General features: G+C 36.2%; 1 protein-coding gene across 2 annotated transcripts; it reads right to left on the bottom strand.

Annotated features, from left to right (window-relative positions):
- Nucleotides 1-608: 608 nt before the first annotated feature.
- LOC103988618 (DNA repair protein recA homolog 2, mitochondrial) lies at nt 609-27,321 on the bottom strand. 2 transcript variants are annotated; one of them, XR_010481528.1, is made up of 9 exons: nt 27,166-27,321; nt 26,449-26,506; nt 23,823-24,043; nt 18,893-18,980; nt 13,171-13,343; nt 11,999-12,145; nt 4,827-4,961; nt 3,498-3,958; nt 1,208-1,345 (listed from the first exon to the last, which is right to left on the bottom strand). XR_010481528.1 is itself a non-coding variant. In XM_065091964.1 (8 exons), exons 1-8 carry the CDS (start codon nt 27,271-27,273, stop codon nt 1,058-1,060), a joined length of 1,218 nt encoding a protein of 405 aa, XP_064948036.1. In that variant the 5' UTR covers nt 27,274-27,321; the 3' UTR covers nt 609-1,057. The 2 variants fall into 2 exon arrangements, 1 of the variants encoding a protein (XP_064948036.1); XM_065091964.1 differs by lacking the exon at nt 3,498-3,958 and having other exon boundaries at nt 609-1,345.
- Between the last annotated feature and the right edge of the window lie 290 nt (nt 27,322-27,611).

The following is a 27,611-nucleotide window of genomic DNA, read 5'->3' as shown; positions in this document are numbered from 1 at the left end:
GTATGATTAGTTAGTTTTACTGGTAAAGATTTTGATGGATGATAGTGAGATCATACATTCTGTTTTCATCGTTTATCTATTGCATCATACTTGTAATAGAAAAATCGGTCATACCATAGAAAAATTTTGATGGGTGATAGTAAGATCATAAATTCTATTCTCGGATTTCACACGTCTTACATCATAGAAAAATCGATCTCACCTCACTCTTATTAAATCATCAAAAGTTAATCATGTTAAACTAATCTCGCATGCATACCAATAGATCAAACCATACCGGCCAGTATTAGGAATCTTGGCTGGCCCCAAGATAAAAGAAAAGAAGTTGACCAAAGGCATGCATTGAAATAGAAGTCAACCCTCAATGTATGCATTGACGCTATCAAATAGACATCCATGCTTCATGCAACAAATCAGCAGTGTGTTCCATGCAAAATAACGTCAGCTGGATTAAGTTTTGTGTCCTCGCACTCTTCCTCTTCCTCCTCTGTTCGTGACCGTACGTGCTTAATGAGCAAGCGCACATGCAGATAGTAACTAATGTCAAATAGTTGCCAAACGATAAATCTCCACCTCACTGAAGCTGATAGTAACTAAATAATGGCAAATAGAAAAATCCCAATTCCTATCGACTCAGGCAAATGAAAATTTATCCATACAACAATAAGCTGTTTGAAAAGGACAGCCCCTTTAAATATATTGGACAAATTCAGACACAATGGAATTGTTACAATCATAAAAGAAACCTCAATGGCAATTATAGATCGAAAAGTATATTCTTCTAGATCACTATCAATGCTTTCTTGGGTCGCCAATAGCTGATCAGGAATCTCACTTCAACTGCAAATCACTGGTATCAGGTTTTTGTGGTGGATCTCAACTCTCAAGAACGTTAGCTTCAAAGCAGCGGCAAGTTCACTTGAGAGGTTGAAGCTTGAGAAGATCTAAGTTAGCTTTTTAAAGATTTGGTTGGAGATTTGCATTAGCTTCAAGTTCTAATCATGATAACTTGCCCATAACAATGATCAGCGTACTCCTAACCTGCATGCCACCCACTTTATGATGTCTTGTTCAACAATTGGTCTCTTAAGACATCAACAAGGTCGCTAGCGACACCATTATTTGCTGCAAGGAACTGCTCGGCTGCTAGATGGTCTTTGAAGAAGTCACCTTTTATCCAATACCCATTTTCTTCCTTTCTAATGATTCCATGCTTAGCAGCCATCTCCAAAATCTCCTCTTCATGACAAAGACCTCGGCCAAATCTTATATTCAGGTTAGCTTTCTTCATTGCAGGTGCAAGCTTATTCTTTATAACCTCCACCGATATGGTAACGCCGGTGACCTGGGGTGCAGAAAAGCCACAACAAAAAGGTCTCAATCACAACCGCATAGCTGATAAAGATATGCTCCAAATGACAGTTCAATGAGAATTCCAAGGCTAGGAGATGCCATCCATTTCATCTATAGAAATGATGACCAAAATACAATGTATATAAAGGTGGACATAATTAAACAATTCACATTAAAAGAATATATCATTCAGAATCAATATGGAAACTTAATTTTAATGAATTACAATGTTCCTGATCTGACAAGTCAAATAGGTCATATTAAGGAAATTGTCATAGCTCATTCATTATAGTGGAGCTGAAATCTCAACCCTACAAATCAAAAAACATTGAGGCAGTCAGAAAAACGAAAACAGTTAATAATTATATCAGAGGACCTTTTGTGATTATGTTAAGTAACAGAAAAATGTAACAATTTTAGGAAAGATACAAACTCATCTAGTGCATAGATTATAGCCTAAATATCAGTTGCAACTCAACCGTGCATCTTAGGGGCAACCATAGTATATGGCAGAGGCATTGCCATACAAGCCAGCCTTGCTTTTCATTCTCTAGTAAAGGGTTATGTAAAGGTTGTTACTGAGTCTGGAGAATGCACAGCTGCCTATGAGGAAGACATTGGTGTAAAAGGTTTAATCTTGTCCGCAAAGAGCACTGCAGGGTATAAATGATAGGTCATAGAGTTGACCTGACTACTATACATCGTATTGCACTTCTCTCTCTCTCTCTCTCTCTCTCTCTCTCTCTCTCTCTCCTATTCCTATTTAAACCTTGCTCTATAATTTTATGCCCCTGGGAATGTTATTCATTTCATTGCAATTTTGTAGGATGTACTTTGTACATCCTAAAATTGAGATTAGCTGTTAGTTTCACTATTATGATTTTACAAAACAGTTATTGAAGCATGGGGTTTGTTTTATGTATGGAGACGATCATTTTGCTAAACATACATAAGCTCATTTCCGTAATCCCCGAGAAATGTAAATCAACTATGTTGTCAAAAGCCGAAAAGCATAACTGGTACTGGAAGCAGTCAAGCTTGATAGTAACTTCCAGTGAATATGAGTAGGTTCTAGTCTACCACAACCTCTCCTCGAGTTGCCCATTCCACAGCCACCTTGCAGCAACCAAGGCCCATCATTCCACCATATAGGAGGTCAAACGGAGGAACAACAATTGGAATGCATGAGTCAGACCCATGCAAAGCTTTCTCCGGCTGATCACCATGTTGCATTCATCCATCTGAAACCCTGCAAGACAAAAGCCGTTTGCCCCACTTTCCAAAGCCAGCAAGGGCTTCTGCAGCGGAGTAGATGGATCTAAGCAACTTTTGGCATCCAGATCAGGAGTTCCAATTCTTACTAGAACTCAGAAAGAGGATCAAGACCTCTCCCAGACACAAAACTCAAATAAAGTTGGACAAGCACAAGCACCTAAATAAGGGTAATTCACCAGCAGTAGTAAGAGGTATATGACAGCTTTTTTTAGGACTTGTTCTAATTTAAAATTAGTAGATAACGCCTACTAATATTAGAATAAAAAAACAGTTGGTAAGCCTCTTTAAGATATTCTTGCTGTTTATATTCCAACTTCCTGCAATTTTACAGCTTATTTCACCAAAAAAAACATTTAGTTTTTAGTTAGACTATTCCCTTGTGAGGCCTCTTACTTTCCTTGAATTGGAGAAGCAGCAGTTAGTGGGCTTCAATTCTAACAATCATGTCTCTGATGATGGGTAAATATCCATCAACTTATTCCCCCCAAAAGGATGCAGCCTAAGGACGACAAATTTTGAAGTTTTCTAGCAACAATGACAATAGGCTGCTGCATTACTGCATAAACTGTCTCACAACTGTTCCTTAAATAAATGTCCTCTTAGTTGCCTTGAGAAAACCACATGAATTCAGGGAAACTTGTATGCTGAAAAAAACTGTATGCTGAAATCTTGTATGCTGAAAAAAACTGTAAGTAGCTTAATAAGAAATCTTGTATGCTGAAAAAAACTGTAAGTAGCTTTTATTTTAAAAAACTGACACTGACCTTATATTACACCTCAATAGAAAAACTTACATCTGAAAATTGGAAAGACATGTAAAACTCAAAATAGGGAAACTAAAATTTAACCAGGCAAAATACTATTCATACCTACAACAAAAGTACCAATCACATTTGTTATATGCATCTTGGCTGACAATGTCCTTGGTAATGAGATACAACATGCTACTGGAAAAACAGCTAAGATTTAGAAAAGATGATTGGTGGTTGAAGCTATTGGTTCCCTGGTGAATGACAAATAGCGATTGGAGGGAAACTAAACAGAAGTCTCCCCTCAGATTCTAGAAATCCAAAAAAGAAAGAGTTGTGCAAAATCTAGATCAATGAAGGTCAAATCCTTGGTACAAAGATAATTGCAGACATGTTTAGAAAGAAAAAAAACTTTGAGAAACATCAGAGAAATTATTTACAATGAGCCTGAACCAACATACATACAGGAGGGTCTGTTTACGATAAGAGAACAGTTGACTTGTGAGTTGTGAAGGCTCATGGTGTCCATTAAGATGCGATGCAAAAGGCAAGGATTGACAAACTGGCATAATGAACCATTTCTGTAATGAAAATATGTAATAAAACATGCACCATTAGATTCTATAAATAATTAAACTAAATTATAACCATGACATACCATAAAAAAAAAATCAATATTCCAACAAGTACAAGAAAGGCATTAATTGGAACTGAGTTAATTGTACCATAAAAATAAATTGATTCATTAGATATATAAGTTTTGTGTCAAGGAGTCAAAGTTCCTTTAAAATTAAAACATCAGTTCAAACAAAGAGCTGATAGAAACAAGCAGCATAACTTTTTTTTGGAATGAACTGATATTTCACATATTAATATAACCCATATCAAAGATTAAACAAAGCAATGATACTGTTTCTGTTATCTTCAATGAACTATACATAAAACGTTTAGCTTCTTAAAATGAAATAGACAATGGTGTTTATAGCAGAGAACCAACTTTACGCACATGGAGACATAATCTGACCACTCAAAAAATATAAATCAAATACGATCAAAATTACAATCATAACAAGCATTGATTTAATGAAGTCAGTCAATCCTTTTATTTCAGTTGACTTATTTTCCTTCATCCCTCCGCTGGATATCAACACGGAAGCACTTAGATACGGCTTAGCATGAAGGAAAGGAAAAAAAGACCCCCTGCAGGAAAGACTCAAACTTAAACTTCAACTTTTAGGGAGAAGAAAGGGAATTTGCAACACTTTTAGTAGAAGGCCTGGATATTTAGTTGAGTAAAAAACTCCCTCTATCCTCGGTTATTGCATCCAGGACAAGCCAGTTATTGAGGCTGTTAAGCCAAATACTTTTCAGAACAGGCCTGACTGACTATGGTTTTCAAAATTAAATTGAGTATGAAAGTGAAACAACACTTTGTTTTGAAGAGCATACCTTATCTTCACTATGTAGCAAGCAATTCCTTCTAATTCTCATTCGTACTGCCGCATAGAATTTTAAGGCGTTTCCACCACATGTAACCTCATCTTGTTCCCTGAACCCATGATTTGATCTTAAATTTGCTCTAACCTGGTCATTCAGTTAAAACTCCCTATTATTCCAGAAAAGGAATATGCAACAAAAGCATGCATCTAAAAGACATTAAAAGAGAACAACATTACATGTAATCAAGAATAACATAAGTCTTGCCATCATTTTTTTCATTTCCTTCACGCATACTTGTTATGCAAGCTTTATCCAATCACAACAAATTAAACTAAAACACAAGGCCAAGATTCTCGATGGCATCCTTGAGGAGTATTTATTAATGGTCAACTTGGCATCCTCCCTCCAAAGTAATTTTAGCCAAGCCTGATGCTTGCCATGATTAACACGGTAACCCTAAATTGTACTTGGAAAACTAGTAGTAGGCTAGGTTTCAGATACGAGTTGATAAAGTGTGCATGGAACAGCTTTTACTGGTCTGACAAAGAACTTGTAATATTATTTTTATTTTATTTCCAGCTCGTACCAAGTGGTATAGGGCTTATAGGCCAGTTTACCATCCTGTAGAAGTAGAACCATACCACACCGATATGATAGATTACCAAAATTGGTATTGAATCAATATTTAAAACCTTGGTTGTAGAAATCTTGCATAAGTCCTAACACACCTGCTTCACAATTTCTCTTCAGAAATTCAGAAGCTTAAACATTATGATTGGCAATAGTTAACATCTGGAATCAAGATTAATGCACTACATTACAATCACAATTGCATCTATCCTGCACTAAATTATATAAGTCAAGAAATATGACAAAATATGTCTTTCACAAATTTTATGCAAACCAAGTTCAAACCTTTCTACTACCACGTGTGTTTTCCAAAAAAATATAGGAAGAGGAGTTCAGATAAGGACATGTACCTTTTTTCTATTAGAAAATATGGGTGCATTATGTTTGATGAGAGATAAAACTATACTCAGTATATGAGTTTATAATCTATACCACAACAGAAGTCCCCCTCACACACGTGTTACCTTCGTGTTACCTTGCTAGTTTCTATTGGAGTTGTGCAAAATAGGACAAAAGGTGTCAAAAGGAGGCTTATATTGGATTAAAAACAAAAAGGGCATTAAGTGAGAAAGCAACTCATAAAAAACTCTTGTGAAATTACCAAATGCAGATATTATTATTAACTAGAACAACTAATAAAATGCATAGAGAGAAAGACAACAAGATAATATTGCACATAAGAAAAAAAAAAGATTATGATTGAATCACTAATGATGTAACAGATTTGAAGTAGGAAAGTGATGTATGGTTAAGTTATCATTACCATTAAGACAATAGATGTAGTATTATGAATTAGTTTCGATCAAGGATCAACCTTAAATGATTATATTGTTCATTGATAGTTATACTTATTTACAAGGCTCACAATTTTGTGTACACTCGGTATGTTGTTATGTATCAAGTTTCAAAACAGTTCTGAAATATATGAAAAAATAGATAAAAAATTGTCTGCTACAAACCATATACCGACAAACCCTGTTCTGGGTGTACTGAGAGATACAACCCCTATATCAGGTCCCCATACTAATAAGTTGTCGGACCAATAAATGTCAGTATAGTATACCAATACAAGGTGGTATTCTAAACCTTATTTATTTATGCATATTCAGGATAAATTTGTATCCTATTATGATAAACTTTAAATTTCTACATTCTGGCGCTAACAATTGAACTAGTTTAAATCAAGTAAAACTAAGTTGGTACAATTGAAATAGATAGAGACAAATTTTCAAAAGTCTAGATTTTACATATTTTAGGAGTGTCTGATGCCACAAGGTTACACCTTTGCAATCTAGGTAACTAGAGTTCAACTCTATGAAAACAATTTGTCTATTTATATATGATGTAGTGCATAACTAGATGGTAGCATTACATAATAAGGTTGCAGCAATGAATCATGATAATCTCAAGTTTCAAGCTATCAAGGCAAAGTCACCAAGCTCTAAATCAAATCATCAAGTTTCTAGACAACTAAGTCTAAAGGCACCATCAATGTCGTTTTGTAACTTGTGGCTTATCAATGTTGATAAGTCATATTCAGCATAAGTATGAGGGGTCATGAGGAACTGTCCACTTTGGGTGAGCTCACATGGTTGTCCTTTCAAGGTGAGCCCTAGGGTAAAGGGTGACTCTGTCACTCATAAGGCCTTAATTTTTCTACTTAATCAATGTAAAACTAAACGTGTTTCTCAGTGTCCCCAATAGAGAAGCTGAGGCCTCGTGACCCCTCCTTCTAGCGCTAGCTAATAAGTCATCATTTATTGTCATCGATGAGAGCACAAGAGCTCATGAGATATTATCTGTTTTAGGTGAGCCCGACAATTTTACCCTTTTGGGATGAGCCCCAAAAGGCACCTTTAAGAGTAGAGGGTGATTAGCGCCTACGAGGCCTCAGTTCCCCTACTAGGGGCACTGATAAACACGTTAGGTCTCACATCGATTGAGTAGGGGAACTAAGACCTTATAAGCACCAGAGTCACCTTCTACCCTCAGATATGCCTTTTGGGGCTTACCATAAAAGGGCAAAACTATATGGGCTCACCCCAAGCGAACAATTCCTTGCAAGCATGCCATATGAGCTCACCCAAAACGAACAATTCCTCGTGAGCTCCTATGCTCATATTGATGACGACAAATGATAACTTATCAAATGTGTTGTGCAACTTATGGTCATTAAATGAGGTTGGTGAAAGTTAAAGTAATTGACTAGGGTAGGTGCTCCTTGCTAGTATCTATAAAAAGAGAGGGGAGGAGAGTTTGAGGAATAACCTTGAGCTACTCTATAAATCCTTGTATTTGAGCTCCTAATTGTAAAGAGAAATCTATTAATGTGAAACAAGATGAAAAAAGACGACAAGAGAGAACATAAGACAAGAAAGAAAAGAGAACTTCTCTTTCTTTTCATAAGATGACGAAGAGCCAGGGTTCGTCGTACCACGATATACCGCTTGATATGAGCAGTACATATTGGTCCAATAGAGGACCGGTACGCGGTCCCCCTTGTACCGAATAATATATACTACAAGACTTTATATCGCCCGATATGAACTTGTACAGCTCAGTAACGATCAAAATCTGACCATTACCAATCGGTACCGATCAGATTTTGACCACTACCGTCGGTCGGCTCAGATCTTACCCTTTCCAACGATCAAATCCATTTGAAAGGGTTTTTAAATCCTTTCCTCCCCCTTTCACTCTCTCAATCTCTTTCTCACTCACTTCTTTCTCTCATTCTCATATTTGCACTGTCTTAAAACTTAACAAAGCTACGATTTGTCGATTAAATCATGCTTGGAAGACTCATTAGAGAGGATTAATGCCTAAGTTAGAGAAAGAACTCTCTAATGAAAGAAATGTAGACAATTTCTCTTCTCAATCGCATTCAACAACTCGCTCAGTCCGGAAACATGGCAATAACATAAACAACAATGCCTCGACCAATAATGACGACGATGCCGAGGAGTCGATGGTTTCATCTACAAGTTTAAGGGTGATACATGGACCAAGGAGTAGTATTTTACGTATGCCACCCAAGATTTAGTTCATGAAGCTCGATGCGATAGCTGGTCATTCTTCTTCGAGTAGCAATATGATGATAATTAGTCATTCTTCTCCGGGCAACAGTACGATGATCAATCTTATCATACGAAGCAACATATCAATAGCGAAAGTATAATTACTGACATTCTCCATGCTTCGCACTAATACATGCCACAATCGTACTTGCCTTAACAGCCGCCTCGGACATATGTGGTCCACAACAATCATACTACGACCATCACCACATTGATGCACCTATGACATACGATGTATCAGTATAGTATGTCGTGGGTCCGACAAACATATCAAATTAATATACATATACATAGAATCGAGGATCTCGATCCACCGCCCATGGAGTCTCGTCAGTCTTTTTGGTAGTAGAATTAGGTACATCCATCAATCGATTATTTGATTTATTTGAATCTTAAAGTCTAAGTTATTTAACAAATAATCAAACAATTCAAATCATTTCTTTGTAAATAATTCAATATCAACAGAAGGACGATTTGAATCATACCACAAAACTATTTCTTAAAGTTCGAAAAAGATATGTGTCACTTTTCTTTCCTAATTTAGACTATTTTTGTTAAAATTATACCAAATTTATATTTATTTCTAACTTAAAATCCTAATCTAACTTTTTTTCTATTTTAAAGAATTTTTGGAGCTATTTTCGACCATTTTTTGTGTCATCAGTATGTCCCGCCATACCGACACACGGTATGTCAGCATGAAGCGATACGTACCATACCGTTGATCGACCGACGACCGATACACTAATTCATACAAGACGAACCTTGCTAAGAGCTAAGAGTTCAAATACAAGGATTCACAACAGATTCAAGATGTTATCCATCAAACTCTCCTCCCCCCTCCTTTTATAGATGACTACCACCTACCGCAGTTAATTACTTTAACTCTCACCAAGGCTAATTAATAACACAAGTTCCAAAACACATTAAAAGACCATAAGTTATAAAACAACATTGATCGTGCCTAGGGATATAATTGCCTAAAAGCTTGATGATTTGACTTGGAGCATGGTCTCTTTGTCCTGGAGCTACACATCTTAAAACTTGATAGCTTGAAACTTGAGATTATTATTATTTATTACGGTAATCTCATTCTCTAATACTACCATCTAGTTATGCGGTATATCAATAACTCTCCCCAAACCCCTCATCAACAAAAACCTCACATACAATGCTATCCTATAATTATATATCTTAGATTTACATAAAACCTTATGGATCAAACTGATAGGATTTTAAAAAATAATTGCTATCGATATAAGATGCATATGAAGTCACCAAAAAACAAATAAAGAATATTATTTATTAAGGACATTATTTATTTACATGTGTCCATTAGGATTAACAAAGCAATAAAAAGTTGATGAAGACAATAAACTTCATAAGAAAAAAAATAATTCATAACGAAAGATTTGAATAATGCTATTGCCCTTGATAAAGTTTAACGACAAGAAAGATCCAAATAACTAACCCAAATAGTTGATGGCTCATTGATGTTATATGTAGTATCATAGCCTAAGGATGAAGAATATGACATCCTTATGATGAATTATTATTGTTTTTGGTATCGAATTTACTTCGGTGATGTGGTCAGACTACTATGCACCAGTCGGTATCGATTTTGAAAATAAAGGAGAAGAGGAAGGTAGAAGAGGAGATGGCGAAGCAAAGGAAAGAGGAGGTAGAGGAGGATAGTAGGGGAGAGGCGGTGAAGGAAGAGGAGGAAAAAGAACAAAGAAAAGCAAGCATTGGAGGAGGAAGAAGAAGAAAGATGGCAGATAGCGATAGCGGCAGTGCCATCGCTTGACAACAGCGATAACATCGCACAACAATTGCACAGAGGGAAATAGCTTCAACAATATCTAACAACTTCTAATAACTCCAATTCCAATACTCAAAGGACCGGAAATAGCTCCCAAATAAATAAAGGACCGGAAATAGCTTCTTATAAGACTTAAGCAGTACCTATGACTACTGCGCAGGGTAGATTCAGGATTGCATCAACATCAAATCTAGTACGCATTGAATAATTGCAACCACAATTTTAAAAACCAGGTAAACCAATCTGCACAGCCTGATATTTATCAGTCCGACTAGGAACCGGTACCTAGACTGGACAATTTCACATGGTCAGGTTCAAAATAAAGTTTAGCTTTCTTTTTCTTGACTTGACAGCAACAGCTGTCTTCTTTTAGGTTATTTTCCTCCCACGTTCAATTCTCTCTCACCATACTGCCGACTGCCTCACCACTGGTTGCTGGTACCTAAACACTGATGCCTGTTGCCTCATGCCACCGCTGCTTCCTTCATCAATGACACTCCACCTTCTCTTCCTCCTACTTTAGCTCCTCCTCCTCCCTTCTTCTTTCCCCATCTCTTTCGTCCATGCCAACAACTATGCTGACATACTGTGTGTCAGCATATGCTAGTATATACCAGACCATTTGGATCTAGCCAAGGAAACTTGAATCCTTGATTGCAACATCTTCAAATATAGTTAAAAATGGTTATTCTGGTTCTACAAAATTTTCAAGGGTCGATTATAATTAATTCTAAGGGAAAGGAAATCAATAGGATATTTATAGGAAACTAAAACCTACTTGGAATAACCAACAGAATTTGTGTAACTTTATAATAAAATACCAGGTTTAGATTCCAAATTAGGTTCTTTGTTAGAACCCTTGCAGATTCTAAACTTGGGGTTGATCTCTTTAGGGGATCGGCCTCCTTGGAACTCTATAGGGGTTCCTCCCTCCAAGTTGCTGTTCAAAGGCTACAAAAAAGATTCATCCATTGCTTATGAAAAGAGGAGGAATACATGACTATTTATAGGGCTTCTAAACCCTAACTCCTAATATGACTCATACTCAAGACTCCTACTTCTAACCAACTCCTAATAGGACTCCTACTCAAGACTCATATTCCTTTACAACTCCTAATTCTTCTCTAAGAAACAACCTCCTAACTCTAGCCGGCCTCTTCACCTCTTTAATAGGGGTCGGCTTAGGTAGATTTTACATGAATGTCCCTCTCAATTAGGACTCTCCAAGCTAGAGTCCTAACATTCTTTTATTTCCCTTAAGGTTATTTGTACACTTTTTTTTTAATGAAATATTTGTTATGTTGAAATGCTACACAAGATATAGAAACAATCACCTAATTTCGAGTAAAATTAACAGAATAAGTAATTTACCAGTATCATTTGAGATAGTACTTGAATAGATATTGTAGTTAAAACTCAAATCTGTAACATATTCTTGTTTCTAATATACTGTTCATCTTACATATCTAGAAAAAACATTCCTCCAAGAGAAGAGTCAGAATTGCCAAATTGATTTCAAAAATGTCACTGATACAAAAAGTATATGCAATATGCATATAAAGCAAGTTTAATTTTATCCAATCATACAATGCTAATAGGGCTATCAAGCAATTTTCTTTTATTGGTGCACTGCTGGGAGAAGAGCTTATTACCTGATTAACAAAAATGATGATAGTTTGTGACCGACACAATGAGTAATGAATTTTTCGAAGAGCTTGTGTCATCAACCTCGACTGTACCTTTCGGGGATAAATATCTGTCACACCATCAAGTTCACACCCAGGAACAAGGGCTGCCACCTATGGCATCCACAACAATCACAATCAAGAGACCATTTAATCAGTTTGATTTAAGCATACTCAAGAAGGTGACAAATAACAATTAGCTATTGTTGAGATCTATCAAGCCATATGAATAGAAAGTGATCATTCTTGGAATTGAGATATCACCATTAGGTTAAAATTTTATTATTTCATTACATCATCAGAAAGTAATAATACGTCATTCTTTTAAATTATAAGAGGTGCCATCATATATATATATGTATATGTACATATGTATATGTATATGTACATATACATATGTATATGTACATATATATATATATATATATATATAGTTTCATCAATTTTCCCATGGCAGAGTTCCACTTAAATAGTATTGCACACATACTGGTTCCCAAAAGGATTCATATTGAGCATCTAATCATGCATGCACTGGTGAACCTATGTAAGAATTGAGTAAAACATATCTTTAGGTACAATTATAAGTATGTAAATTGCTCAGACGGCAAATGCTGCGGTTTATTTTGTCAAAAAATTATCACATTGGCCAGATGCAAGTTGGTCTCATGAAGTCCAACTGGTCATTGCATATTTCAAGATGGATTTCATTATCACTAATCAGTTTGAATTCAATATCCATTCCAACAGTATAGGTACCTTGTTCCCACAATATACAGCTTAAAAAATTCCTAGGGTCAAAATAATGTTATCTATGAGAGGTGATGGGCCATTTTTGGGAAAAACATGACATGCTTTTGCATCCAAGGAGTGGAAATAAGTGATGAGAGCAGAGTTAATAAGTCATGCAATCAACTTAGCTTAGTTGATTCTGATTATCTCTATCTCTATTCAACGTATGCTGATACTCAACCAAATGAGTGTAAAGAATAAGTGCATTGAACAATAACACAGATGGGAGAAGAGACATAAGAAATAAACAACCAGAAGCTATCTCTAAGAGTAATTGTATAGAAGAATATGGAAAAAAATTCCTCTATGTAAATGGATAGTGAAATGTCTGTAAAGCAGTAGTTACGTACGCTGTCGACAACAATAACATCCACAAATCCACTTCTGACAAGAGTATTCAAGATACTCAATGTTTTTTCAGCACAATCAACTCTTGAAATTAGAAGATTGTTGGTATTTACACCCATGGTTTCTGCCAAAGAGGGATTCATGGCATTCTCTGGATCAAGATAAGCACAACAACCTGCAAAATTTGGCAATAATGTAAACAGACAAGAAAGTATAAGTGATATTATGGTTAAATGCATTCTGAATTCTCCTAAAGGAAGCACAAAAGCAATTAGGCCCAAGAGTAAGAAAGTCGATAGCAATTGGATATAAAAAGCTTAACAAAGAACTCATTCTGTTCTTTCTTCTGTGTAGTGTTCAACTCCAACCAAAAGTCTTGACGGAAAAAGAAAAAAAGGATAACACTTTGTATAAGGCACAATTAAGCAAAATGGAGCAACAAGCTTCCAAAGTTACCAAATTGGAAGTTATGATGGTGATATTGAAGCACATGAAAAAAGATAGAAATTAGTGGCTACAAAAGAGATAGAAGTGTTGAGAAAGATGGATGATAAAATAGCATTGAGATAACAGTTGCAGCTAGTCTTTTTAGGATGGTTTTGTTTCTTCAGTCACTTGACGAGAAAGAGAGAAGAACCAATTAGAAAACAAAGCTGTAGTTGAAAGCATTAGTTCCTAAGAGTCGTGAAGGCAAATGACTAAATTCATGCTGGTACATCAAACTAATCAGTATTCCTCTAGTAAGGTTTCATAAATTGTTCCAGGATTTTAATATTAGGAAAGTTGAATGATGAGAGCCAAATTCAATTTTAGACCATGGTATGCAGTACCGAATGGTACCACCCGGTACGGGCAGTATATACCGGTCCGACAGCATACCGGTACGCGGACCGTCCGGTACCGAATGGAACGTGCTACATTGCTACAGTATTACACTGTAGCAGTGCTACAGTGCTACAGCAAAGAAAGAAAATATATAAAACTGTTCGGTACACCCTGGGGTACCGCTCGGTACGCCGATACCATACCGTACCGAGCCAACCTCTAAACACCGGTACAGTACGGTATTACATACATTGTTTTAGACCACATAGGACAAAAAAATAATTACTACATTCATATTTAGGTGCCCATCTGAGGAACCAATGAATAATACTGCTGATTCAAAAAGTCTCGATTGACAAGGATTATCAAACTTAAGTAGCGAGCTTACGGATGAAAGATGTCACTGGACAAAAGTCACTGAGCAAGGAATATAAAGCTGGAAAAACTTATGCATTTGACTAGAGATGCCAATGGTATAATCTACCCGATTATGATTCAACAGCAATTCATTTGAGAGGTCCCTATCTACAAAGAGAGGGACCTGTCTACAAACATTGGCTGAAAAGAGGATTCTCTGGATCGGGCACCTATCTACAAAGATCTCTTATGTGTGAGAATCAAGAAACAACTCCAGTCACCATAAAGAATAGTCAGCTTTCCAGAAACTCAGTCCTTTCTCATACTGAATTTTCATGAAATAACAGTCCTGATTTATATATAGGAACACTTTCTTTTCTTTTTCTTCCAATGAGATTGATGTAGAAGTTGATGAGACAATAAGTTTCATACATTCATCTTCCCTCAAGGCTCCAAGCTTAGTGTCAACAAAATCTGCATGTGAGATCCTGAAACAGAAGCAAGTCTAGATTATCATAAATTAGTTCCTTGGTTATATTATAAATGTCCTTTGCACATATGGCCATCTAGATTGTCAAATCACAAATCTTCTACATCAAAGTGTCAAAGTATCTTAATACCCTAAATTTATTTAAATTCTTTGCACAAATGGCCCAGCTGACATGTAAAATCCCTGTTTAACCTAACAATATAATAGACCATTGAGACATCCAAATTTAACTTTCCCATAAAGTCCCTCTAAATTTTTCATAATGTTTTCGTATTTATAAATTGAACATGTGGCCATCAAAAAAATTAGTAGGGTATCCTTGCATAGGGATAAAATATGATGTTACATATGATAATGAACAACTTCTGACATGTCATGATATTTGTAGGAATTATCACATAAAGAAACCAATTTTACATGTGCACCATGATAATTTGACACTTTTTGAGGGAGCAAACATGCAATTAGACTCTTAGAAGATGTTTTATGTACAAAAGACCATTTTTTTTACTTACCTCATTTTCTGCTTTGCATGCTGCAAATCCATTTGTCCTATTTTTTATCATATTATTTATTGATGTTGCACAAGGAACTCAATTTCACCTGGACTGGTCCATAGCAAGCGGTATTTATGGTTCCAAGCACGGACCACCCCATTTCAAACTGTCCAGAATAGTTTTTCACTTTTTCTTTTGGCGGCAGTTGATCTTTTTTTTTCTTTTACTTTTAAGGCTGCAGCAGGGATCTCTTAGGACTTGAGAGGGGACTCCAACCCACTGCCACTACCATTCTCTGCTCTGCTCTCCGTCGCTCACCGACTGCTCGCCTCATCTCTGGTACTTCTCATCCTCATCTTTTACCTTTTCTCCTCTTCCTCTGCTGCTGCCTCCTCCACTGCCCTCTTCTTGGTACCACGGCATGTGCTGGCATACCATATGTTGACACTGACCGAAACCATACCAATCATGCAATGGATTAGCATGCGTCCAGCAACTGAAATAGCATCCATTGATGTCATATAACATAAATAGTAATGATTCATACTTCAGATCCTGCCTAACTACGTCAAATCAGCTCAAGATGCTATTGTACTTATTTAACATCAAAACATCGTGATAAAATTTTCTTCAAGATTCTGGAGTCAATTTTGAGAAGTGGTCTGCGAATCATGATTTTACTCATGACAATGACATCATTTTCATATTCCGTTAGGACAACCAAAAGACCTCTACCTCAGTACAGATAGCACCATTATAAAGTCAAGATTCAACCTGGACTCCACGGAATCTAACACCTAATAATTAAAATTCGGAAGACCCTGTTCTTTACTATACCCCACATAACTTGGGTGAGTCTATTATTGGATTTTATCATCTAGTCAGTACCTTATTACAAGGTGATCTTTGTTATCCTGGATAGTTATGTTCCTGAATTGATGGAAATTGAACCTTACATGATGTGGCAGTGGCAGCATTACCTTTCTGTTTGGACAACACTGAGCTGCATTGAGGCCAAGTCAGACCATCCCAAATCCACTTGTGTCAAGACCCATCAGGTTGCTCTCATTCTTGGTGGAACTGACCTCCTTTGGCATGAATTTCCAAGTCCTACCAGAACTAAAAATTTATATGTATTCTTGTCAGTAATTTCAAGGATACTTTTAGAAGATGCCTTGAGTCTAATTAGAGTCTATTCAGAATCCAAATGTCCTAGTACGGGTATAGTGTGGGTTAGGATGATTATTTTTGTAGATAGACTCATAACTTAATAGTTATAGCAATCTATGACAAAGACATTTTGTGGGGATGTGGCACTAATCCTCCATCCTCAACTTCTATGAATGTAAGCCCTAATTTGGTCCTACCTTATATAAGAATAGGAGGAAGGTAAGAGTCTTCAGTCTTGTAAGTCCTAAAAGCATATTAAAACTAACATTCTCTTTACAATTTCTCTCTCTCTTTCGTTCCATTTTTCACTTTTTCACTTTGCTCTTTACTCTCGTTTCTTCTCTAACTTCTCTTGGAGGAATCCTTCTTCCCTTGAGCAAAGAAGCCTGTTGATCTACCAACAATAGGTTGGTTATTTATTTGCTTTTTATCAAAAGTAACCCCATCAACTCTATTAAGCTTGTTCTCATGCAACCAGTGATTTAAAAAGCGCTAGGCGCTAAGGTCCAAAAATGCCCGAGGCGCTAGACGCTCACCCGAGCGAAACGAGACGTTAAAATATATAAATATATAATATAATTAATAAATATAATTATTTAAATAAAAAAAATATGTTATTAAATTAAAAAAATCGGATACAAAATCACAATGTCACATTAATAAGAAGTCTCAAAAATCAAAACAATAAAATTTTACATCAAATCTATTGAGTTGCTTTGTACACTTGTCATTTATTCTGAAATCTAAGAATAATTTTAAATAAATAAAAATTAATAGTATTAAAATCAAAATAATATATAATTAATCTAATAAATAAAAATACTATTATTAGTATACAGTTAGCAGTATACTGTTAACAGTATAATGAGAAGAGTGTGAGAAGACCGAGGCTGCTGAAGCAACAACAGCAGTAGCTAGAGCGGGAGCAAGAGCGACAGCGACAGCGGCGAGCGATAGCGAGAGTGGGAGTGGGAGCTACGAGTGGTAACGGGAGCGGCAACAGCAACGACGAGCAACGACAGCAGCGATTGTGGCAGCGACGAACAATCTACGAGCAGCAATTGAGGCAACAGCAAGTAGTGACAGTAGCGACGAGCATCGATAGTGGCAACGGCAGCAGAGAGCAACGACAATGGAGAAGAAATCTCGGCGGCAAAATCGCGAGTGTTAGGGTTAGAGAAGTCAGGGAAATCGCGAGAGGGAGCCTGATATCGGTGATTTAGTTACTTCGATTGAATCAACTAAAGCACCGCAGACCAACCAAACCTAAAAATTTGGTTCGGTCGCCTGGTGTAACCCAGGCGCTCGCCCGAAGCGCTCGGCGCCTGGGCTCGGGCGAGCGCTCAGGCGGTGCCTCTTTGAAGTGCGCCACCTGGAAATGAAGCGAGGCGCTCGGGCCTCACCTCACCTCACCCAAGTGCCTAGGCGAGCGCCCGAGCGCCTATTATAATCACTGCATGCAATATAAAGAAAATAATTCAATATTGATCATTGTTTGAACTTCCTAGAAGGATTAAAAAAGATCGGTCAGACCAGTTTATACCAATCAGTATTTCCAATCCAACCAAAAAATGACACCGTTATCCTTTTTTCCCTTTGACAATTGGCCTTTTTTACTTTTCCACCCATGTTACTCTATTAGTCTCTCTCTCTCCCTCTCTTTCTCCCTTCATTTCTTTCTCCCCTCCACTAATTCCTCCTCACAACCACCTTGCCACCACGCCTCTTCTCTCACCCTTTCTCTTGGAGTGTTAGCAGATAAGTCCATATGTCGGGCCGCCAACCAATATCAACACTTGACCAAAATTTTGAACTTACTACTAGCGAGACTGATGCATACCAACCAATTATTGGCACATCTCGATACAACTCTATAGACCACACTTTTTTTAATTTTTCTATTATTTTATTCATCAATACAGGACAATATAGCTTAGCATACCGCTCAACATCTCGATACCATGCCAATCTGACATGAGGAAATCAATATTGAACTGGTATTTGAGTCCTTGATATTGATAATATCAAGTAATTTGAAAACCCAACAATATGGCTGCTTTTATTATTTTAGCTGAACTGGAAAACCAACAGTAAAATGAAAATCCAGCAACCAGCTTGAGTCCAGTTAGTAAAACAATTGACCATAAATATGCAGATATAATGAAGGACCACTATCCTTAATGAGATCCTTAAGCTAAAATGAGACTATGAAGTATAGAATGACAAATTTATGTACTCACATAGCTCATGTTGATACAGTAGAATGCATTTTCATAGACCCAAAAAAATAAGAAAGCAAAGGAAAAAAAACACCAGGATTAGCTTCATTGACATTTATAGTGATTTTGAATGGTCTAATTTATATGAAGTTAGAAAACAAAAAACCTCCAAGCTTTTGAGCTTCCTTTATAATGTGAAGGGCAAGAGTTGTTTTCCCAGATGCTTCTTTCCCAAATATCTCAACCATTCTACCCTGGAAATTAACAAACATACATTAATATAAATATGATTAAGGCAGCTCAAGATGAGGAAATATAATGATACCAAAAGATAGATTGACAAGTTAACACCAAAATGAGGAAATATTCCGCAAGGTACTTCCCCATGCCAGACCCAGAAAGCTCTCTTCTCTTGGTTCTGACCCATTCTCCATACTCTCTCTTCATTCCTTCAGTTCTCCTGGCCGTTTTTTTCTTAATCTGAAGCCTGTTTTTTCATCTCAGTCTATTTAGTGACTGACTTGGGAGAAAGATGCCTTTTTTGCCCAAAGCTAAGATACACTTTTCTCTCTATTCATAGATTAATGGGATTTTGTTGTTCAAGCATTTTTCACATTGTTATCATGTTGATGTTTTAATATCTGACCAACTAAATATCACCAAGCGCATACTAATTCAAAGAGTATTGTCCAAACTATACATGCTGATTTAAATGCAAGCATTAAGTGCTTCCTGCCGTAACCAAATTTCCAAAGAATTTACTTGACAAAGAATTTATGCATAAAACGAAATGTCAAAGTAGCAAGAGCACACAGAAAAGGCTCCTGTCATCAGAAATGTGGAAACAATAGCCTAAACGGTTGTCTGGCTCTGATATAAAGCAAGGACTGAAGCATTGGTGTGAGCCCCATAGTGGTCCGGATATAGACAAGTAAATGCAAGCATTAGGTTCTTCCTGCAGTAACTAAGTTCTCAAAAAAAATACATAATAATGGATTCATGCATAAATCAATGAGTCAAAGTAGCATGAGCACAAAGAAAAGGCTCTTATCATTAGAACTGTAGAAACCATAGCGTACATGATTGTATTGCTTAGATATAAATCAATAATTAAAGTCTCAGTCTGAGCCCCATGCCAATCCCTAGCTAGACAAATATGGTAGGCACTTGATATGTACCAACACACTACATCAGCATACAGGTCAGCAAGGACCAAAGAGAAAGAGGGAGACAGCAAGGAGAAGGAAGGGGGTGGAGCAGAGTAGGTAAGGCAGAGAAGCACCAAAATGATGAGGCAATAGATGGTACGAGGCAGTTGGCAGCAATGATGAGACAGCAGAGGTTACCGGGGGGGGGGGAGGGTGGAAAATTAACAAAATAAAAATATAGTTGTTCTAAAAAAACTATATTTTAGAACTAATAAAAATTAACAAAATAAAAATATAGTTGTTCTAAAAAAACTAATTTTGAACTAGACTAGGCATAATTGCTATGTTCGAGTGCTTGTTCTTGGTCAAACCAATATATACCAGGCAACAGACCATTCTGGTCAGTTTTTAAAGCATTCATATGAATGTCTGGATGGGAAAGAACCACAAATATACGAATGCTTGAGTCCAGCTTCTCCCATCCATACAACATATTCAAAATATGACGAAAATACTTTTAAGAGATTTATAGATCGTTTATTTGGGATAATCATATTAAATTCTGAACCTTAGCAAAATTAACTATCTCCAATTATTTTTAAAAAGGAAAAAATCAGGTACTATAAGTTAGAAAACAATAAAAAGATTCTAAACTAACCAAACCTAGCACACATTAGTATCTTAAACCAAGAAAAATTGAAACAGAAAATTTGAACTAAGGATTGCAATTTAGTACCAGGATCCCATACCGGTCCTAGGCCAAACCGGAAGTACTGAATGATACCAGTACCACTGCTATTTTAAAAATTCAGCTGAAAATTAGAAGAAAAAAAGAAACTCATTTCTTGGTTCTTTCACTTGTTTTATTGGTCTATACAATCAAATTAAATAATAATAAAGAAAATGTAAATATTGGTAAATCAATACTTGCCAGTATTTTAAATATTCAGCAGAAAAATCAGCCATAAATTATAGATAACCCCATTTCTGGGTTCTTTCACCTATTTTCTAAAATATACAATCAAATTAGATCTAAGCTATAAAACAATAGAATACAAAACTGCATTGCTTGGTGGCTAAGAATCGAAGGTAGTCAAATGAGTATTGCTCCACCCAAATTGATATGGTCACAATGGACACATTGTCAATAATGACATGCTCAAATGACAATTTATAAGATCCTTGCTTTGGGTCCATTTTCCTACAAAGAAACATTCGATCGTATCCATAAATTCAAAATCCTATTATGATTTTATCTAAATGGTTAAACCATATATTGTGCTAGGTGACCAAGAAACAATAAACCCTTAACTCAATTAACATAACATGGTCTAGTTAGGCCTTAATTAGATACACGTGGAACAAGGAACCCTTAATTAGTTCTTAAATGCCTAATCATGCAGAAAAAATTCATTGTCTTCAAGCTAATTAAATGAAATTGACTTAAAGATTAGATTGTAATATTACCTTGATTTGAAGAGAAGTGAGACCAGATTAAAAGATTGAATCCCTCTTATCCAATTGAACCTTCCTAACAGTTTTACAAGGCAATTAACAATCTTAACCATGTTTAGGAAAAAAACCAACAGAGGAGAGGTGAGTGAGAGTGAAGGGGATAGGAGGCAGCCAAGAGGAACTTAAATAAGCCCCCAAAGGTAGCAAACGTCAAATTTGTACCAAATTTTAGACCAGTTTAAAAGATTGACTCCCTCTTATCCAATTGAACCTTTCGTAATAGTTTTACAAGGTAATTACTGAGCTTAACCATATTTAGGCAAAAATCAAGAGAGATAAGAGTGAGTGAGAGTGAGAAAGAGAGTGAAAGAGTGGGGGAGAGGAGGCAGCCAGGAGTGACTTAAATAATCAGCAAAAAAGCAGCCAATGTCAAATTTGGACTCAAATTTGACCAGCTTGCAATGGTCAAAATTTGACTGTACCATCCAGTATCCAAGGTGTACTACCTGGTATGCCTTATACCGGCCTGATTTCGGCCGAAATGGACTTGGTTTGTGAACCAAGTAGATTGTACCAGACCATTTTGGTCAAAACTGCAGTACATGATTTGAAGTTTTGAACCATTGTGTTTGATGTCAAGAGGCACAGAGAGAGTAAGATAGGAATCAGAGAGGATCAACTGCATAAAATCAGGAACAGCTCATCATAAGAATGCTTTCTGGAAAAACAGAACAAAATGATCAAGAATATTAAACAATGAAGAAAAACACAAAGGCACAAGAAAATTAAAATCACCAAAGACAAATATAGCCTGAGGTAAAGAACAATCTAAAGCATAATTTCACCCCCCAAATGACGAAAGCATGTGCACTTACATAATATGCACCACGTTATGTATAGATATAATACAAAAAATTATTAGCCTAAAAATAGGTAAAATATTTTAATTGATAGTACAGTTCAGCACCATATGCTGATTTGACCATTCCCAATGATCCCCGAGCTGCAACCATGAGTAACCCAATTTTTTTCTAAACCATATTGACACTGCCAAACTTTTAAAACCACGATTAGGTTCATGACACAATCATGCTGATGTCTACTATGCATTAGCACAACACCGATATGCCAGTATGTATCAAATATAACAATTCCAGTTATTTCCTATTTTCATGACAAATGGATAGGACTTGCAAAGTGACTAGAGGAGGCACGTGCATATTCATCATTCAATTAAATGGGACTGTTTCATAAAATATTAACAACAATCAATACAAAGGAGTTGGTTGAAAAGATGAGATGTCATTCTACGCTTGGTAACAGAAATTGGAAGAAATGCATAAAATTGTGCAATAACTAGTGAAGAATACTAGTAAGGAAAATACAAGATGAGGCTACACAGAATTATTTGATTCAGATCTTCTGCATAGTGGAAGCCAGACATCGCTTCATTCAGGATGAAACATTAATCCTAAATAAATGGCTCCATGGGAATGAAACCTAATTAGACAAGCAAAACAAGATTAATAATACATGCAAGAGACCAATTTTTGCTTTACAACTACAGTACATATATCAAACCACAGAGATGTCAGTAAGCATATCAAGTATATTTATCAATGGCAACAAGAAAGACTTTAAAGAAAGCTAAAAATAATCTTACAAAAGGATGCAAAAGGGTGTCTTCTTTGGAACAACAACAACAGAAGCACCTGGGTTATGTTTTGGTGCATATAAGTTGAGATTCATAACCATCAAGTTAAAATTGTCTCAGATATTGGAGGTGAAGTTTCAACTACTGAATGTTATATGAATATAATAATAACAACAACAGGTCATAATATTCCAACTATTTAGAGCAAGTAACATGAATCTTTTGCCACCATTGAACTCTGTACATACTACATAAAAATCTCCTCGGTTAGACTAACAATATTTAAATCTTTGCTTATTGTGTCTTCTTAGGTCATCAGTTATTTCTCTTTGCACCACTACTACTAATTATCATACCTCTTTCAATTATATATCTATAGGCCTCCTTGGCAAATGCATATATGATCTCAAACGATTCGTCATCATTCTATCCTTTATTAGAACTACACCTAATAATTGACGAATGAAAATATTTATTTTTTGTTACAAAAACCCGATATATCCACCTCAACATTCTCATCTCAACCATACAAACTTTTTGAACAAGTTTCTTAACCACCCAACACTCATATTCATAAAGCATCACTAGTCTAACAATTATCTTTCAATAGCATGATTTAACAAATTTCACTTATCTCTTCGACTCTTAAGCACCTATGCTAGAACTTGTAATTCTACAATGCAGAAAATTAATAAACAATATCATTTCCCTAAGCATCCAACATAACATATTGGTTATTTTAAATTTAAAACTACTTACAAAGCCTCCAATATGTAGGTCTTAAAAATGTAACTGAAAAACAATAGATGAAGTACAAAATTTATCAAAATTATGATCACCTTTGGCAGTCCTCCAATCCCAAGAGCCAGATCAAGCTTTAGAGAGCCAGTTGATATCACTGGAGCAGACCGTGTACAGAAGAAGCGGCTTAAAGATAAGTTTGATTCTCTATCAAAGTCACCCACAAGTTGATGTAAAGCAAGATTAAGTGTTGACTCTTTGTCCATAACTTGTTCAGCATCAAAAGGTTGATCCTTTTCATATTCAAGCAGTGTCTCAACTGAGTAATGAAACTTTGAATCAGCAGCCATCTTTGGTATGTTACAATATAACCTACCAGTTGCTAATTCTTAAAACAGATATACATGTTATGTCAACTGTTGCTCACTTTCATTGAAACTAGTTAAAAAAAAATAGAAGATTTTTAAACAAATTTTTTTTTGAAACATCTATTTGTGGAGTTGATGGCACAAAAATAATAATGGACTAACTAAACTAAAAATCCATGTTTTTGTTCATAATGCACAACATTGAGGCAAATAGCAACAATATTAAGCAGAAAGATAGATAGCTTTAGTGGTGCAAGTGTCCTACAATGTATGACGAAACATGAACATGTGCAGAGTTCAATACACTAAAAATATATTTCTTTTTATTGCCATCAACAAATCCAAGCAAGCATCTTGTAAGGATTTGGGCAAAGAAAGCAAAACTTCAGTTAGCAACGACCAGGTAAGTAGACATGATTTTTAAGTAATAAAAATGTTTTGATCTAAAAACCAACTGAACCATGTCAGGAAACAAATTTCAGATAACATGATGAAAACTAGAGAAGGAGGAGAGGAAAAGCAAAGAAAGAACACCCTTGAAAACTCATGAAACAAAAAAGTCTGTCTTTTTCATTTCATTCTAAGACTCAAATCCAAGTCCAAGTACCCTATTTTAAAATCTAGAAAATTCCTAAAGAAAAAGTGCATAAAACATATAGATGTAGGATAAAACTGGCTGAAAGTGGTTATAGATAATGGTGCAAACTTTAAAAAAGATGATGAACGATTGAACATCATGCGCAGCCTTCTATATCAACCTGATGATAGACGTGTTACCTAATGTTGAAGTAGGGGGAAAAAAAAGTTAAAAGTAGACAGTAGCAAAGGCACGAAGCATCACTCATTCATTCATAATCATCTTCAGGTTTATGTATTGATATAAAAATTCACACAGGAAAAGCTGTAACAGTCAGATGTTACTCAATTTACCAACTTCATCTCCTTGAAGTCCATCCGTTAAAAAAGGAAAAGAAAAAAAAAAAAGTACCAATGGCAATGTTTTCATCGACTAATGGACTAGCGTCCATTATTCTAGCTCATCAGATCAGAAGTCCATGCAGAAGTACATACAGGAAAATCTCCAATAGTCAGGTGCTACTCAATTTACCAACTTCATCTCCCTTAAATCCATCGAGCCAAAAAAGGAAAGAAAATGGATCGACGGCAATATTTGCATCAACAAAGACAAAGAATTTCTCAATTGCCCTTGCAACAATCAAGACAAAGAATTTAAACAAACCCCATACCTTATACCATAGATCAATTATAGAGTTCTGTAAGATGGCAAAAGTTGTTATGAACCAAGTGACTCAAAAGCACTACAAGCCAAATCTGACTAAAGTAGCTATTACATGACTGAGTGTGGTGCATCATAGCCTTACAGTTGCCAAGTCTGGTACAAAGAAGAGGAACAATCAGCTTATTATAGCAAGATACTAGGTCACTTGTGGTGGGTAAGCATTGTTACTAGTTGTCCTTAACAGTTTTGGTTTGGTTCGCAGAGTTTTAGCCGAAGTGGTGGTCAAGCTGAATCTAAGAACTTTCTCCATTTTATTGTTAATTTCACCAAAAGAATTGTCATAAAAGAAATAATTGATCATGGAAGTAAAACCTTTAGGCCATGACTTTGATTTATTAAAGGCCTAATTGTTGCAGGAGGCTGACAATTTAATCAGTTTCATAATTAGCAGGAGGTTGGTGTTCTCTCTTTAGTTGCACAAATTTAATCAGTTTTCAATTATTAGTTCTCATAGTAACTTGGTTATTAGTTCTCATGTCTCTGTAAGAAGTCCAGGACACAAAATCGATATGCACAAAGTGAAGTTGCAGCACTATGAGAAAATAGGCTACAAATTTTGGCACCTGTATATCACGCCATGGCTCATAAAGAACTGGTCAACAACAATAACCACAAGTATCAGTTCAGTTCTTTTTAGTTGAACCAATCTGGTCTGGTTCTTTATAGTTGAACTAATGTGACCTACACATCGTCCCCAAATTACACCCCCTCCCCCCACCCCCCCTTCTCTCTCCCCTTCCGCCTCCACCTTCGTTGACTCGAACTGATTCAAAGATTTTATAAGGGCAAAACAAAACTGGCATTTATAAGAAAAAAACGACTATGAGGGGCTTTATTTGATAATTACCCTTTATTTTTAACTCAAAAATTTATAATGAAAACTCCACTCTCATAGTAAGAACTAGCAGCATATAGAAAGAAATAACTCAAAGTTGATCAAAAATCATATTGATCAAGAAGGTATCAAAAATCAGGAACATGCTAATCAAGATTATAACAGAAAATTCCAAAAATATCTTCAAAATCAATATTTAAAGCAAGAAAGTGATAACTTACCTGTGGAGGATAGACGACAACTGATTATCCTAAACCTTCCATTGTTACTTTCTCCAATCTACTGGACCAAAGAATATCATGAGTAATTGTAATTTCATATGGAGCTTCTGCAAATGGAACATCCTAAACAGAAATTTGAGGTTGCCTAAACAACAAGAAAAGCTTTATTCACGGTTGACTAGTAACAACTTAGAATGACTAAATAGATGCACAGTTACCTTAAATTAATTAAAAAATTAAACTATTATTAACGTTACTATTTTAACCTTCAGTCGAACAAAAAAGTACAGTGAGAATGACGGGTGGAGATATGCAGTGTAATATAACACCAAGTCACTGTTTTATGTTGCTCCTAGATATTCAGAGAGCAACATCGGGATATTTCCGTCAAGGTCAGCCACCAAATTTCCATTTATATTGTGACAAATAACAACACTCGGTCAGTTAATCTACATCTCAACAGACCCGCCATCAGGAAGTGTGGCGAGGCAGTGAACAGATGCACGGAATATGTAGAAATGCATACAACAGAACGAGTGATTTCCCCTGCCAAGGGACGAATGCACACAACACGCACCCACTCGAGGGGTTAGAAGAACCGGCAAGCAGATGGAAAAGAGCACAAGAAATTCGGAGGAACGGCGCATAATGGTGGCACCGAGTTGTGCTACAAAGGACCAGAGTGAAATGGAGAAAGAGGAGGGAGCAGCACAGCACCTGGGGAAGAGAAGGGAGGCGAGACCGAAGTGAGGTCTGCCCCGGGAGGAGCGCGGGACGGATCGCTCGCAGAAGCGAGAAGGCGCGCGAGAGGAAGGCGCCACCCATGGTCGAAGCGGGAGATTGTGCGATTTTTGGGGGGCGGGTGGTCGAGGGTTTACATGTTTTAACGAGGAAACCTGTTTTTCCCACTTTAGTCCTCGGATTTATCGGATTTACATGTTTCCTTGGCCTGACACGTTGTGTAAAATGGCAGGCATCAGTAGCATGTGTCTGCCATAACACGGTCTTTTACTAAATGGTCATAACAGGTCAATAAAACAATATGTTTTTTTATTAGAAAAAAAATTGTTATATATATATATATATATATCTTAACAAGTTGAGACTACTATTTGAAATCTTTTTATTTTTTATTTATTTTTATAAATTAACTTAAATATCCT

The sequence above is a fragment of the Musa acuminata genome, chromosome BXJ2-1 (assembly GCF_036884655.1).
Source record: "Musa acuminata AAA Group cultivar baxijiao chromosome BXJ2-1, Cavendish_Baxijiao_AAA, whole genome shotgun sequence".
Classification (NCBI taxonomy): domain Eukaryota; kingdom Viridiplantae; phylum Streptophyta; class Magnoliopsida; order Zingiberales; family Musaceae; genus Musa; species Musa acuminata.
The sequence above is the reverse complement of the archived record's forward strand: the minus strand, read 5'-3'. Positions and strand labels throughout refer to the sequence as shown.

Coding starts and splice junctions, on each gene's coding strand:
- LOC103988618 (XM_065091964.1), bottom strand. CDS start 27,273: ATGGGTGGCGCCTTCCTCTCGCGCGCCTTCTCGCTTCTGCGAGCGATC. Junction 13,344..18,892: donor GGAAGCTCAAAAGCTTGGAG/GTTTTTTGTTTT, acceptor CAAATTTTGCAG/GTTGTTGTGCTTATCTTGAT. Junction 1,346..4,826: donor TGCTACATAGTGAAGATAAG/GTATGCTCTTCA, acceptor TCTGCACCCCAG/GTCACCGGCGTTACCATATC.